This window comes from Stegastes partitus, unplaced genomic scaffold, assembly GCF_000690725.1.
Source record: "Stegastes partitus isolate 25-593 unplaced genomic scaffold, Stegastes_partitus-1.0.2 Scaffold37, whole genome shotgun sequence".
Taxonomy (NCBI): Eukaryota; Metazoa; Chordata; class Actinopteri; family Pomacentridae; genus Stegastes; species Stegastes partitus.
The window spans coordinates 700,954-715,964 of NW_007577768.1; the positions used below are offsets into that span (position 1 = coordinate 700,954).

Here is a 15,011-nt window from a genome sequence, read left to right on the forward strand (position 1 = left end):
GCTCTGGGTAATTCATATTGATTGCTCATTGTGTGACAGCAGCCCACTCTGTTCCAGTCCCCCTCACATTCAAACCCAGTTCTAAGGGGGCGGTTGTCGCTGTTGCCAGGCTAGCGATGCCCTGGCCTCCCTGGGTGGGCATACTGTGTATCCCCACTGCCCTCTCTACCCTCCTTATCCTCTGCCCACCACTAAAACCCACCGCCGCCGCCACCTCTACCCAAAACACCCCACTCCGTCACACTGCTCGCCAAGGACAGAGGTCTCTTTCCACGTTGCCATGGAGATGCCGCACGGGAGAAATGTAAAGGGAGGGAGGGAGGGAAGGAGGGAGGGAGGGAGGAGGGAAAGTGCAGGGGGAGAGCGTGTGCAGCCAAGTGTGCTTGAGCCGGCATGTCTGAAAACGAGTCAAGGGAGTGAGAGAGAGAATGAGAGAAAGGAGGAGAGGGCGGAGGGACGAGGGGGCACATGTGCAGACACCACTCCCCATGGGGCCTTGTGAGAGTGTGTAAAGGTGTGCATGCAAGACTGTGTGGGAAAGAAGGATTGTCAATGTGTGAATTTGTGAATATGTGTGAGAGCAAGAAGAGGGGGGGGGGATTTTTTTTTGTTGTTTTTTTTTTTTTTAACACAATCTTGTTTCTCTATATGGCATTTAAGTGAAGCAATCAGAGGCTGGATAGAGCTGGGGCCACAGCCCAGGACTACACGCCTGACCCCCCACACACTCACTCACACACACACACATACATGCGCATATCTGCCTTTTTTCTCTGGAGGCCGATGGATACACCTCAAAGCTCTGTCTTAATCTAGCAACACAAACAGCTGTCTGCTGCTTCAATGTCACTTTCATGGCCGTGCAGGTAAAAAGCAGGATGTCATTACATGGCATATATCCTTGACTTTACTACAGAGCCACCAGAGGATGGAAATGGAAACATGTAGGTTTTATAGTCAAGTATCACAAACTGCCCAAGGTTTACACTGTGGTGGTGCGAGGAGAAGAGAGAGAGAGAAAAAAGACATGATGCTATACACTGAGTGTATGTGTTATGGATCTGCTGTGGATCAAAAAAAAAAAAATGGTGAGTGCCACATAGTATGTGACTGGAAGAAACATACCTGACAATTTGAACAACAGTTCAGAGGCCATTTTGACCGATATGTCTTGGGAGAAGAGATCTTTCTGGGGGCAGGCCAATGTCTCGGGGAGGTTACTCATTGGCTCACTCTTCTCACTCGCCCCTAAAGTGCTGAAGGCCAGCAGGTGAGAAGCAGGTGGGGAGGGTTCTGCAGGCGGTGGGTCCACCTCCATGGGCTCTGCCTTTACTTTCACCTTCTGGTACTGGGCATCTTTATTGTTCTCTGCAGGAAATAAATGAACAAAAGGATAATTACTGATCAGAGTTTCATCAAAGAGATACAACCAATGCACATTGTTTAAGGGTAAAGATTTAGATTTGTTCACAGAATGGTGGTTTAACTGTGAACACCAACCAGAAAAATCGAATCGCTCAACATAATGCAACAAGAAAAAGGCTGCTTACTAAAAAGTCTTAGTTACTGTGTATGGCTACATTATACTTTACACCACATTTCAGAGGGATTTTTTAAAAGTATTATTTTAAATGACAGGTATAGTTAGTAATTATTTAAAAGAACAAAGAATGACATGAAATACAACACACACTGTTTAAAAGAAACCAGCAGTTCCAGCCTTTGTGGCTTGGTGCTCTTTGCAAAGACAAAAAAAGAAAAGAAAAATGTTCGGTCAGGTTCCCCAAACATGTTTCAGATGCTTAGGAATTATTACTGTAACTGATTTCCCCTCAGATCTTCTCAAATGGTTTCACGTAAAGAACAGTTATAGATCCAAAGAGGTAAAACTCCCTAATATCTTACAAAAAAGCAAAAATCAACAAGAAGAAAGTCCAAAAAATACACACCAATCTGTCTATCAGAACTTTGTTTTTACTATTTTCTTACTTCGTTCAATTTTGATTCATACTCATGCAGGGAGATACTTTTAGTTGGTGGAATTTTGAGAATAAGACATTTCCTTGAGTATTTGATCATTGCGGTGCTGCTACTTTTACTAATCTAGGATCTTAATACTTCTTCCACTGTTGGTTATTGTTGTCAAACACAGTTTGTATGAACAATACGTTGCTCTTTATAGGACCAAACTAGAGGTCAAAGTGTTTCTATTACTCAACCCACTTTATTGACATTCAGCAACAAGCAAAATGCAAAAAGGAGAAAAGGTTAGTCAGAGGAACAACTGCACTGAATTACATTACAATGTCTCATGTTTTATTAACGGTTCAGACTAGAAAAGCCTAAATTACAGCATTATTTACATGTACTAAGGATAGGCATTAAAAACATTTTAATTCTGTGATTTACTTTTTTCAAACTCTTTATCATCTAATTATCGAGGCTTAATAAAGTGCAGTGAAATGCGCTAGCACTTTTTTCTGCATAACCCTGACTAAAGAATGGTTTGAACATAGATGAAAAGGCTTAATTTGATGTGTTTTTCTCTCACATAACCTGCCAGATGTGCTCATTCTGTACAAGTCAATTCAATTCTGCTTTACCACATTTGTCTGCAAGAACTCTACAATCTGGGTCATGCGACTCTGTCTACCCTGAGACCTCAGATACAGATCAGGACATACCGAGTTAAACCAAGGACACTGAGGATTTCTTTCCGTTTTTCAAAAATTGTAATCAATAAACTCTGCTGGTCCGATCAAACAATCTGAGCAAACAACAACAACAACAAGACATCACTTTTTGACGAGGACTTCTAGGTTCAAGTAAATTAAGCATCCAGCATCCCCATATAGAGATGCCACATGAATGAAATTAAATCGAAAATGGGGAAATCCTAATAACAGCCAAAACATGAGCATTGCCTCTAAAGCCGTGCTGAGCCGGTTAGCATCTAGCAGTGCGCTTATTAGGGCAAGAGGGCAGCAGGAGGTCACACTGTCGCTCGGGGACGGCTCCAGCAGCTCATGTAGGTTTCAGTGAAGCAAACGGGAAAGACAGTAAAACACTTTAAATGTTAACTAAGACGCAATGAATCTAGGTTTATGATAATGAGAGGTGGGAGGGCACTTTTCAGCACACAAACAATGGTCAAAAAGGTGAAAACAGCCGTCGACTCCCATCTCTTACAAGTTCAAATAGTGAGCAGGCTAAAAATAGTCAAGAGGGAGATGGCAGCTGTTAGGAATGTCCTGAACTGATCTGCAGGCTCAGACAGAGACTCTCCTCTATCTATGGATATTAAACTAAAGACTGTAGGCTGCCATAAAAAATATTGCAATCTATTAAAAGGAAACAGTGATGCAAGATTTATTTTCTTAATGGGTAGCGATTCCAATGTCAGAAATTAGTTCTCTAATGGTCTTCATAGCTAAATTTACCAGATTAAATGTTGGTCTATGATAGGTTGCAGTAAGTATATACTATGCAGCTGCCTAATGTGGAAAAAATAAATTGGAGCCAAGGCAGAAAAACAAACCAAAAAAAAAAAAGATGAGGGACATCCTTTAGCATCTGTATTTCCAAGATAGCTGATCTTTGACCAGAGTGATGGCAGGAGGCAGTGTCTCAGTGCGATGACAAACAGAAGCAAGACAAAGCAGTGGGGTTGATACAGTGCTGCTGACATGGCGACTCAGCACGATTATGGGATATATGAATTTGGCAGGGCATCGGGAGCAGTGGGAGGGGCAGGCGGAGGTTAGGAGAGCTGGAGAAAGAGGAGGGAGGGGGAGATACAAGACAGTAACCCTGCGCTAACCCTGCCACCCCTCCCCTCACGTTCTCTACCCGTCTGCTTCGACAAGGCCAACGTGAGACACAAAGAATGGACCCACAGTACGTAGTGTGCATGTAAGAGTATGATCCAGTGTGTTAGTGCATGCGACTGTGTTTGGTAGGTGGATGAATTAAAGTGCAACCATCCCCCCCTGCCTCCTCCCTGAGGTCCAGGTGTCTGGTATATTGGTAGTAACCAGCATGTGGGGGACACTGACAACCATCAGCCCCACTAATCCCTTAATCAGGTGGCCAGAGTTGGCCAAGAGTAACCTAGGAGAGGCTGATGGAGGAGCGGAGCAGCAGAGGAGAGAGAGAGGAGGGCGGAGGGGTAGGGGGCACTGCACTGTAAGGGTCAACCAAGGGACACATGAGCTTCCATCATTGGATCACCACCCTAACGATGGAGGCTGAGTGGACTGCTGGGCTGCAAAAACACACACAAAAAAAAAAACACATCCTCGTACTAACGGACAGTATATGTACTTGAGCTCCCAGTGCTGGGATAAACACGCTTACATCCCAAAGAGCCATTACGGGCAGATCACATTTGATCGTAAACACACCGACACCACACTGAAAGCATCGCATCACAGCAGGCCAGATGAAAAGTCTACCTGTCACAAAATAAAAAAATGAAAATATGGCCTTACTCCCACACTGATAATAGCTATGGCTTTTTGGTTTGGGTCAAGACCTAATGTTCTGAAGCCATAAAAAGCAGCCCTCAGTCTGCCTGAATCCAGCTTGTGTGTGTCTGTATGCGAAAGTGAATGATTGTGTATGTGTGTGTGCGTGTCCCGTGTGTCTATGTGTGTATGTGTCATCCCCTCTAGTGCAGAAGCCTCCTCTGTGATACACCAGCTGCCATTAGGCCACAGAATCAGGTCTAGAAAAATGTCTCGGCGTGTGTGTACAAAACTGCCCGTGCCCTTTCTCAATAAATATCATAGCTTTTCTTTAGTGTCAGTGTCGCTCCAACTCCTTTTAAAATTACTTAAAAATATGTCAATAAAACTCTACAAATAATAATAACAAAAAAAAGCCAACACATTTTTGTGATGTATCGCAAATAAATGGGGTTAAACTGCAAACTATTAGTTTAGATATGTATGTTTTTTCTTATTAAAAGGTAAAATACTCAAAAAAAGAAAAAAAAAACAGTAGTTGGTGGTTTGTATTGCGATATCTGACAAAAAAAAAAACACAGAAATGGTAAATATGGAAGCAATTTCTGTGGCAACATTTGAAAAATATAGTTAAGAAAAGTGGCTTCCAAAATATAATGTCATTACCAGTAATCTAATATTAATCTTGCAACAAAAGCAAAACATCCTCCGCGGAGTTTGGCTGGCTTTTGTCGTAACATTAGATTTTTTTGAACTGGCAGGTTTGGACAGGGACAACACAGTCCAATGTAACTCGCAGTACTACAGTTTAATTTATCTAAGCCATTTTCAATTTCAACATCAATATTTGAAGAGGGGAGCAAGGCCATATACGACAACTAAAATTAGTTTGTCGCATCTGGGGTATATTGTTCCATTAAAATTCCATTTTTAAAACTTTTACTGCACAATGCCCGTGAGCTTTGATTGTTTTCCCGAAGGCTTCGACAGTGAATTGCTTAAGTCTTTTGTAAATTTAAGAGAAGGTGTAACAGTTAAGTATATTTGCATGCCTCTTTGTTGTTCAGTTTTAGTTTGCTTTATTTCGGTTTAGTTTCAGTACTCAAGCCTCTTGTCCCTTTTAAACAGATGCATGAGGATCCTATTTGTAAAGCAATAACAACAATCAGTCTGGATTAAGTGGGTTAAAACATTTGTTCGTGTGACCATCAACCAAAGCCTTTCAACAGAAAACTCATACCAGCTTAATAAGGAATGTAATGGCAACGATGCTGTTCACGGTCGCAATGTGCCTAAATGTGATATCGGTATGCCTTGTTACTATAAATGCACTATACATACCTTGTTCGTTCTTACAGTTCTGCTAGAGCTTTGAGTCGGACTGAAAGTGACTGGGGTTTGTGTGATGTTCCGTTTTTAGTGATCAACTTTGACCTCAGGTGTCTACTTCAATCTGCGTGGACTTGACAGCCAGTGCTGCTGAGAATATACAGTAGGAAGGTACACACCCGGCATAGATTTGTAATTACACTTAGATAAAAAAACAGTCACATAACGTTAGCGATTTAATGCAAGCAAAGTCAATTTAGCGCACCACTTTGATGCATCGAAAGCATAGGAACAAAAACTTGGACTGACAGGCAGTGAGGGAGACAGACAGAGGAAGAGGCAAAGACGAAGGGTAAAAGAGAGGGAAAAAAATTGTCAAAAAGTGCCAGAAAAAGAACACCCGAGGGTACGAGAAGGGAGAGAAGAAAGCAGAATGAGAAGAGAAAGAAGAGCTGGGGGAGGACAGAAGGATGAGGAATGGCTAGAGCCTAAATGACAACCTCTCCACCTCTCCCCCTCCCGTTATCCTAGTCTACCCTTCTCCCTGCTCTGTTATTCCACATCTCTCTATCCCTGCCCCCATCCCTCGCTCTCTCAATCTCTCTATTCTCCTGCTCTCTAGCCGACCTGCTCAGACAGGGGTGAAGAGTTCAGGCGCTTCAAAGGCTGCAGTGTGGAGACTGCATGTCATGTGGGAGCCACAGCAGCCTTGCCTGCAGACTTCACAGACAGCTGCTGCTACAATTGATCCTCGACCAGCTAGTGCTCAGTAGTTGAGCCTTCCAACGGTTGCAAACTGCAGCTACGTCTGACTCTGGAGCAGCGTGCTTGATAAACAGCCCAAAAGGAGCCAGATACGGCCCCTATGAAGTGGTCCTAAACAAACACATTTGGCACAGGCCGGAGCGAATCTAAGGCTACTAAAGCTTTATCATATAAGGTCAAGACATAAGGTGGCGAATGATTGTCTCGGTAATTCTGTCAATCAATCCTGCATATAAAACGAAGCGCTCGGGAAACAAACACATGCAGCCAGGGCCAAGGGGAATCAACTCTGCATCTCTGTAAATAGAGCTATAGGCAGTGACGAGAAGCCAGTGAGACAGATATGGAGGTAGGGAGGGCGGGAGTAAGAGAGGTCAGCGAGCGGCCACACTGAGGGGGCACGGTGAGGACACTGTCAGAGCAGTGTAGCGCTTAATATAAGGTACTAATGTACAGTAATGCCGGTGTTGTGAATTAGAATGGTAAACAGCTTAGTCAGTACGCCTGGATTGGCTATACTGAGTAAACAGCGAATCCTTTCATGTGTGATTAAAGATAAACAATACGCATTACGTTCACTTGCTAACCTAAAGAGAAAAAGGCTATATATTTTTATTATGCAAATGTAGTGACAATGTAATAAACAGTACACCAAGTGCTCCCTCTGCTTAGTTTTTGGTTCTTTGTTAATATGGCTTGTCGTATTTTCACCTGGAAATTAAAGAAATTGAGGCTTCCCATTTTATTTATTGAGAAAGATTAAATCATTTTCTTTGGCACTTTGCAGATGAGCGCAATCAGCTCTACATATCGTAGGCAAACAACATCATGACACTCAGTGGTGGCTGGGACCACTGAGGCAATCTTGGCAAGTCTAGATTCAAGAATCTACAATCCATCAGCCATCAATCAGATTCGGCCACTGCTACAAAAAACGCCACTGGATATTAACACCCACTTTCCAGCTTCTTGCCACATTCAGCTAATTGCTTTGCCACACAGACAAAACCAGTTTCTAAAAAAAACAAAAACAAACCATAGACATCCATTATCAACACACCAACAGAGATAAAGAGCAGTTAATATTAAACCTACATCTGAATGGTAACCAGTAAAGGCTCTGCTGGGACATGTGTACCTCCTGTCAAACAGCTTCTTCAAAGTAGGACTGTTGTGCCTTTACTTCGCCTCGCTGTTCTGTGTGTAAGGTGCAGAGACGAGGTAGGGGTGGGGGGGGGTGGGCATTGTTGTTGCGCCTTCAAGCTGGCAGCAGAGGTAGTCACAGAGCTGCACTGATATCTGTGTGAAAGGAAGAGCTGGCAAGGCGGAACATGCCACACTGAACGCTGCTGCATTACATGTCACACCACTGACTCCAGAACGCTGGCATGTTACATGAAAGCACACACTCAAGCGGCGTCATGCCGGCTTGTTGGGTTCGGACTGAATGAGCAAAGGCGAGCAACGCTGGCATAATAAGGGGGAGAGGGGGGAGTCTTTTCAGTGGCGTTATAGAATGATTTCTGCTGAATGCGCATATACAGTGTGGGTTTTTTATAATAACAACAAAAGGAACCTCATAAGTTAAAAATTTGTAGCTGTCAGTTTGGTTCGAAGTCCTTCTGCTCCTTAGTGGTCAAAATTGCTTAATGCAACTTTTATTAGCAAGGTAACGAGCAGTGTAGAGGGGAGAGGGCCTGTAAAATGTCCTCAGAGATGGAAGGCCTGTTCCTAAGGAATAAGGAATGAGTTAAGTGAGTACAAAGTGTGATTTCACACCTATAGTGAGGGTGGCTGGATGGTGAGTGGGTGGCACGGCTGTTACCCACACGATGCCAGCCTGCCAGGGCACCACCTAGGGCCCTACACCCCCCTTCCCCCTCCCTCACTGTGACGCCATGTTCCCCTTGCCCTGCAACACCAGTGCCCATCTGCTAGGACACGTTAGCCGCTGGCGCCAGGGACTATTTAGCCTGGCGTAATTAGCCCCCAGACACCAGCAGCCTGGTTTTAAACAGATGTGGGGGAGGTAGCGCTAGCAAGGCGACTCAACACGACCAACAAATGTTTGATAAGGAAGAGGGGGGGAGAGAAAAGAGAAGAAGTGACCTAGTTAAAGGGATGATGCAACTCATGTTACAGCACAATGGGCAGTAATGATGACAACCCCACTTGCTCTAACTGTCCAATGCCATGGTCGAAGAAGGACGAGCAGCAGAAATTTAATTAGGCTATGTCCATTTGCTGCACTGACAAATAAGAATAAAGAAATAAACACTTTACCAGACAGATTGCCATGTTTTGAAGAAAGGAAACGATAAGCCTAAACTCCCAATATGTTTTCCCTGTCTAAGTATGCTCACTGGGTTATTGTGTTCTGTGGCTGACCTTTAACAGGGGACAGAGAAGGTTACAGTGTAGATGCCCTTGAACCTCAGGACCGTAATCACACGTGACTGTAACGACAATGACCTTTCCCTGGTTCTCTCCTTTCCTCCTTACCATCTTTTTCTCCCTCCCTTCCCCCCAGGGTCATTTGAGGGTCCAGACTCTTGTCAAGGCTGTCACTCTAGACAGCCCTCTCCATCTACCGCCCCCACTGTTGCCATGGCAATGGACGGCACTGCGCTCCGAGGACTGTGTGAGGGGGCAGAGGGAGCCAGTGGACGGATGAACGCTGCAGCATCTTTCCCTAACCTAGGTCAACCTTGCAGAGCTGGTGTAAGTAATGGGAGGGGATAAATGCTGGCCATGCTGCTTGAGGACCGAATAAACTGGCAGGATAACGTCAGTGCAGGGATTGCAAAGAGCAAACGCGAGAGGGAGAACAATGATGAAACAAAGAACATAGGTAGAGGCAGTACAGTGAAGGAATTCATATCCCACCACTGTCTCTATTTACACTCGCAGGCCAATATCTTACATGTGGTTTATCTGTCATTTTAAAGTCAGAATCATGTCATCTGTGCTTTCCTCAAACACACACACACACACGCACACACAAAAGCACATGCACACACCCAGGGAAACGTGACCTGGGGGCAGGCAGTGGAGCAGCACACGTGTAGTACCACAGAGCTCCCAGCCAGCATGAGTCACTCTGAACACCAGTCGACCCAGAGAGAACAATGGCAACCGGTGTGTGAGGTGTCTGTCAAGCACGCACACATTGGCAGAGGATGAAGAGCCGCGGATGGAGCAACGCCCCACTGCGCCACCATCAGACTGCCATTTACTTTGAGTTTTTTTTTTTTTTAAACACTGTGGATGCATATTTGCACGTGTGTCACATTGTAAATTTTATGGCTGGGGATTTTCATTACAATCACAGTTGCAGTTTTCAGATCAGCCTGTAATTTTTGTTGGATTTATAAATTAAAGTGAGATCCAGGGGTCTGCTAAAATATTTGTTAAATCAAAAGAATGTGCTATATACAGTATGCATGTATTGCAGTTAAATATTCAATAAGGAAAAAAAAATATTCTGGAAATAATTCAGCTAGAAAGCTAGTTGTGCCAGTGCTGATACATACTTCAGCTTGTTTCATTCTTGACTGCCTGAGAGACACTCTCCAGCAGCCCACAGTGGACAAACACCTGTCCATAACACACTTGAACCAGGCCTGGCATTCAGTAGTGATTTTGATGCAGGATAAAATAAGCACCTGCCTTAAAACTGTATTTAGCAGTGACACAAACTGTGTAGTAAGTTAAAAACAATGGTAACATTTGCATTAGGCCAAGTGAAGCACAGGCATTGTGTTGCAACATAAGGAACAGGGTTTGAGTTCCTGCCCGAGGACTTGTTACCAACATTCTTGCTGAGTTCAAACCAGAAGCTGTAAAGGCTAAATCATGCTGCACTGGATGAAGTCAGAGTGGTCCACACAGGTTCAGATATGGTACATGTCAAAAATCTGACTCTTAAACTGCCTGCCATGAAACAAGAGGCAAGTCAAGGTTGAGTTTTAAGTTCAATAATGCAAGCAGATACCATATATAATATGTTATTTGTTGGCCTTGTTTTGAGATGGATGTCAGAATGAAAAATAGTGGAGTGCACGAAATAAAACTACGCTTTGTTCCGCAAAAGTTGTAATAACCTGATGCAGACAGTGCTGAAACTATATATTGTCAAAACAAGTGACATGAGCATCATCACAGAGGAAGCAAGGGCTTTGCAGCCAAAATCTAGAGCAGAGGCTTCAGAGAAACAAAGACTAGTTCACCGCATATGTTTTTTCCCCCCCACAGGTACATTTTTATCACCCTTGAGAGTCATCCAGTTTTAGCTCAGTGAGGTGTGCCATGGTAGAAAACAACAGTGACGATCGGTGTCATAACCTTTGGCCTACAGCTAACCTCCAGAGCTGATCTGAAACTCAAACAGCCGACTGGTACAACAAATATCAATATCACAGTGCATGACCTGTTCTTTCCAAGAAATACTTGTAAAAGTGTATATATGGTATGTTTGCATTTATAGTTATAGACAAACTTAGAGAATACAGTATATACAACCAATATATATGCAATTTTAATACCACAAATTGAATACTTTGCATAGATTTAGAAGATTTACAGAATAGTGCCGACTGTTGCGCAGGTCTTTCTAAGAACTACGAAGCTCATTTGCATTGCTCCTTTATCACACACAAGCACAAATCTATAGATAAGCGCACACTCTACCTGAAAGCTTAATCAGCAGCTCAGAGGCCACCTTAACGTTGATATCCTGGCTCAGCAAACTGTTTTTAGCCATGGGGCTCCCTTCCCTTGGCTTCAGTGGACCTGGGCGCTCTGTGGCTCCTACAGCCCCCGTTGGCCCGTCCTGGCAGAAAGTCACAGGGAAGCTTGGCTGAACCTGGCTCTGGGACTGAGAGGAAGGTCTAGGACTCAGTGCTTCCTCCACTTTGGGCTCTTCCTTCAGGTGGAATGGAGACTTAAGTGTTTCCCTCTGGTTGGCCGCTGCAGGCAAAAAGACAGAGGAGATAAAAGGAATAAGGATGATCAAAAGAACACTGGTGGTGACCAAACAAGCGACGTTTGCGTTTTTTTTTTTTTTTTTAAAGGTGTATGTTAAGTTTAAAAAGGTATTTGATAAGTTAAAGTTGACAATAAAAAGACACTATACGGAGCATCTGTGATAGAGGTGAGATCATCAAATCACAGTTTCTTTCAGTAAAGCATTAATATGAGTGACAAAGTCTTTACATTAATGTATACACATATTATGAAGCACAACACACGAAAATGCAAATTAAGTGAAACAACAAAGTAGTCCACAGTGGGCTTCAAAAGTCCTATTGTGGCAACGGGCACCACAGTGGGCGTGCTGTGGGCTAACACAGATGGTGCAACCTCATGATCTCTTTTGGTCTTCAGGGTATCCACAACAAATTCCCCACTCCTCTGCTGCTTCTTTTCTCCTTCACGCCGCCCCTCGCGATCACATTCATTTCTATGCACTTTATTCTCAGTTCTATTCAACCTAAAGTCTGGTTTTCTCATCTCTTCTTGCTTTTGACATCGCCTGAATCCCCTTCAGACATAAGGACATAAAATAATTCTAGCAGATCTGTAGAGCGCGATAGCAATCAGCTGAGGCCTTATCTGCCATCTCGGCAGTGTGTAGCCTAGGTTAGGGAGTGAACTGTCACATGGATCCCTCTGCTCTAAAGTCATCTTCAAGAGAAACTGGGCCACATCTAATCCGCCTTAGATGAATAATTAATAATTAGACATGGAGCAACTTCCGATAGCCGCCAAGAAAAGAACAGCAGGGCAAGCGCCTCTCTTTGTGTCTCTCAGCACATTCCACTACTCTCTGTACTAAAGCGAAGGTTTATACAGGCTATAGCTTACAGGACTGGTGAAATATAAAATGGCTATAAAACACTGAGTGGAGCTCTGGAAATACGACCTAAAATATGTTACATTTGTCTTTGGGAAGTCACTTGATATCTGTTTCATTCAGGGAGGGTTAAAGGATGCCATTGTCCACCATTGTAAACTGATTAACTGCAGGTGTATTATACCATTTTTCAGAGCTAATTTCAGTACTGAGCTCTTCTTTGAGGGGACTGACTTGTACAGAAAAATAAAAGTTGAAATAGTTACATAGATGCAAGTTGTGATGAGCTGAATTTAAGGTTAATTGCAGAGTGTCAAACAATGTGTTATATTATTCAAAGAATACACTATTTTTTTTGACTTATCAAAACATGTTGCTACTTATTTTTTCAGATTTAATAGGACTAACTGAAGAAAAACAACTGCTATCGAGGGAAGTAGGAGTTTACCTGTAAGGAGTAGTTGTAGAAGTTCATGTTAGTCTTAACTAATGTCACGCAATGTTACTTTGATCTTGCTTTATAAAGTTGTACATATATTAGCTACAGCGCAATTGTGGGGCGAATTCAAACGTGAGTGAAGAAGCAGAACCTTGTTGCTATGGCAAAGTTTAAAAGGCAGGTCATCACATATAATAATGACAACCAAATGCAGGAGAGGTTGTTTACTGTATTTCTATAATTATCTTTGTTAATTAGAAAAAAAATACGCAGTTCAGACTTACTTCTCCTTGCAACACAAAACATTTGTAGTATGATGTCATGGTAAAAGCAATGGTCATGTAATCTGAAACAAATTAATTTGAGAATGCAACAACAGACAACAGTTGAGGACCTGCTCAGGAGCTGTGTTGATATTAAAGTTCACCTCTATAATTACCAATAAGTGCTAACGTTGAGGGTGGCAACGTGTGCACATGTACTGACACAATTCTTGACACTTGTACAGCTTGAAATGTGTACACCCAAGCGTGTACACTCAATCTGTCTCTCTCACACACACACACAGGGCATGGATATAAGAGAGGCCATCACTCTTGGGCAGACTGCTGTCCAGTCTCCTCTGGCCCCAGCAGAGATCTGCTCTGCTCCTCACCCCACCGTCTCACCTAACATCTCTAACCGCCACAGGCCTGCCGCCCCCTGCCCGCATCATCAATCTGTGCCGGCTCCGGCCCCTCTGATTAATGATGATCTATGCCGGAGGGATAGAGGGCTCAGGGACAGGGGATACGGGGCAAGAAAAGGGGACAGGTGCTGGTGTTCTGACCACCCATGTGATGCCATGATGCCACAGTGCCACACCATGGCGGGCTGGGGCTGCGGTTCAAGAGGGCGAGAAGGAAGAGGGTGAGCGGTGGGGGGAAAGGATAGGAGGGGCGGAGGGGGAGTGCAGTGACCTTCAAGTTCAGGGGCAGTGGCGCGGGGTCGCACACGGCACCAGCTGGAAATGTCACACTGTCAGATGTCAGCGGGCAGGCTAAGTATAACCTGGTCAGCACCTGGAAGGACGTCCTCTAATTAGAAGCGTGTTGGGCCATGTCGGATCAGACAGGGACAGCACACTTGGTCACCGCCTTGCAAACACACATAAAAATACACTATCACATTTAACCATGCATACACGCACACATCTAAGTCGTCAGAGGAATCTTTATTTTGCGGTGCCACATGCAACCGTACGCATGCTGTGTCATACTGCACTCAGACCCTATGTATCTGCCGGCCTACACAAAGCCACTGACTAATACACACTCAACATAATCTTAGATTCTCAAATTCTTCTCCTCTGTGGCCTCATGAGAACAAAAACAACTCCAGGACGTGCACTCACACACAAAGTCACACCACTCTAGTGACCTTTTGGATTGTCGCTATAAATAGAGTGTATTTCCACTCAGAATCTATGTTACAGAGCCCAATGAATTATTTAGTAGCCCAATCCAATGGGCAAGTTTTTCATTCCTCCATGCTGATGGCTCAAGAACAAAAAGGCAGAGCACAGTACCAACAGGAGCAGTTCAGCCAACAACACCAAGCTTACACTTTAGCCTTTTGTCTGTCAAAGTTTCACAATCACAATAGCATCATGAGCATCCGGTCCCTGGCAGATCATTTTGTGAAGTGAACACAGATCGGCAGAGGAGACGGGCATCTCTGGGTGACTGGGCTTTGCGCTTGTGAGCTTCCTGCCTGTGTGAGTACGTACCGAGGCCAGTGTCAGCTCCCTGTGCATGATACTGTAAGGTTGGTTCTAACTCAGGTTTGACGATGCTATCAGTTTGTCTCCATGTTATCACACCCCTCTGACACCTGCCACCAACGCTACCTCCATTGCCATTCTCTTGCCTGTTTCTCTCCCCCTCGCCACGCTTCTCTCTTGCGCCTCATCCGTCTCACTGCCAGGCGCTTGTCCACTCCACCTCACCTCTCGCTCCGTGGCCAGGGCTGCCGTCAAATAACTTCATTAGCTTTCCACCTCTGTCACGCCGGCCTGCTCCCCCTCTGACAATTGGCTGCTGTTTTCTCCCGGACAAAAAAAAAAAAGCACAGGACTACGTGGGGCAGGTTGAGAACCCAACAATAGCTGACAGTGTGC

General features: G+C 44.1%; 1 protein-coding gene across 1 annotated transcript in view; it reads right to left on the bottom strand.

Moving 5' to 3' along the window:
• znf827 (zinc finger protein 827) overlaps positions 1-15,011 on the bottom strand; it is a 70,379-nt gene that overhangs the window by 25,097 nt on the left and 30,271 nt on the right. The window contains exons 5-6 of the mRNA XM_008302726.1: positions 11,250-11,528; positions 1,126-1,368 (exon numbers count right to left, since the gene is read on the bottom strand). Coding sequence (XP_008300948.1) covers positions 1,126-1,368; positions 11,250-11,528 — 522 coding nt within the window. The remainder of the gene's footprint in view (positions 1-1,125; positions 1,369-11,249; positions 11,529-15,011) is intronic.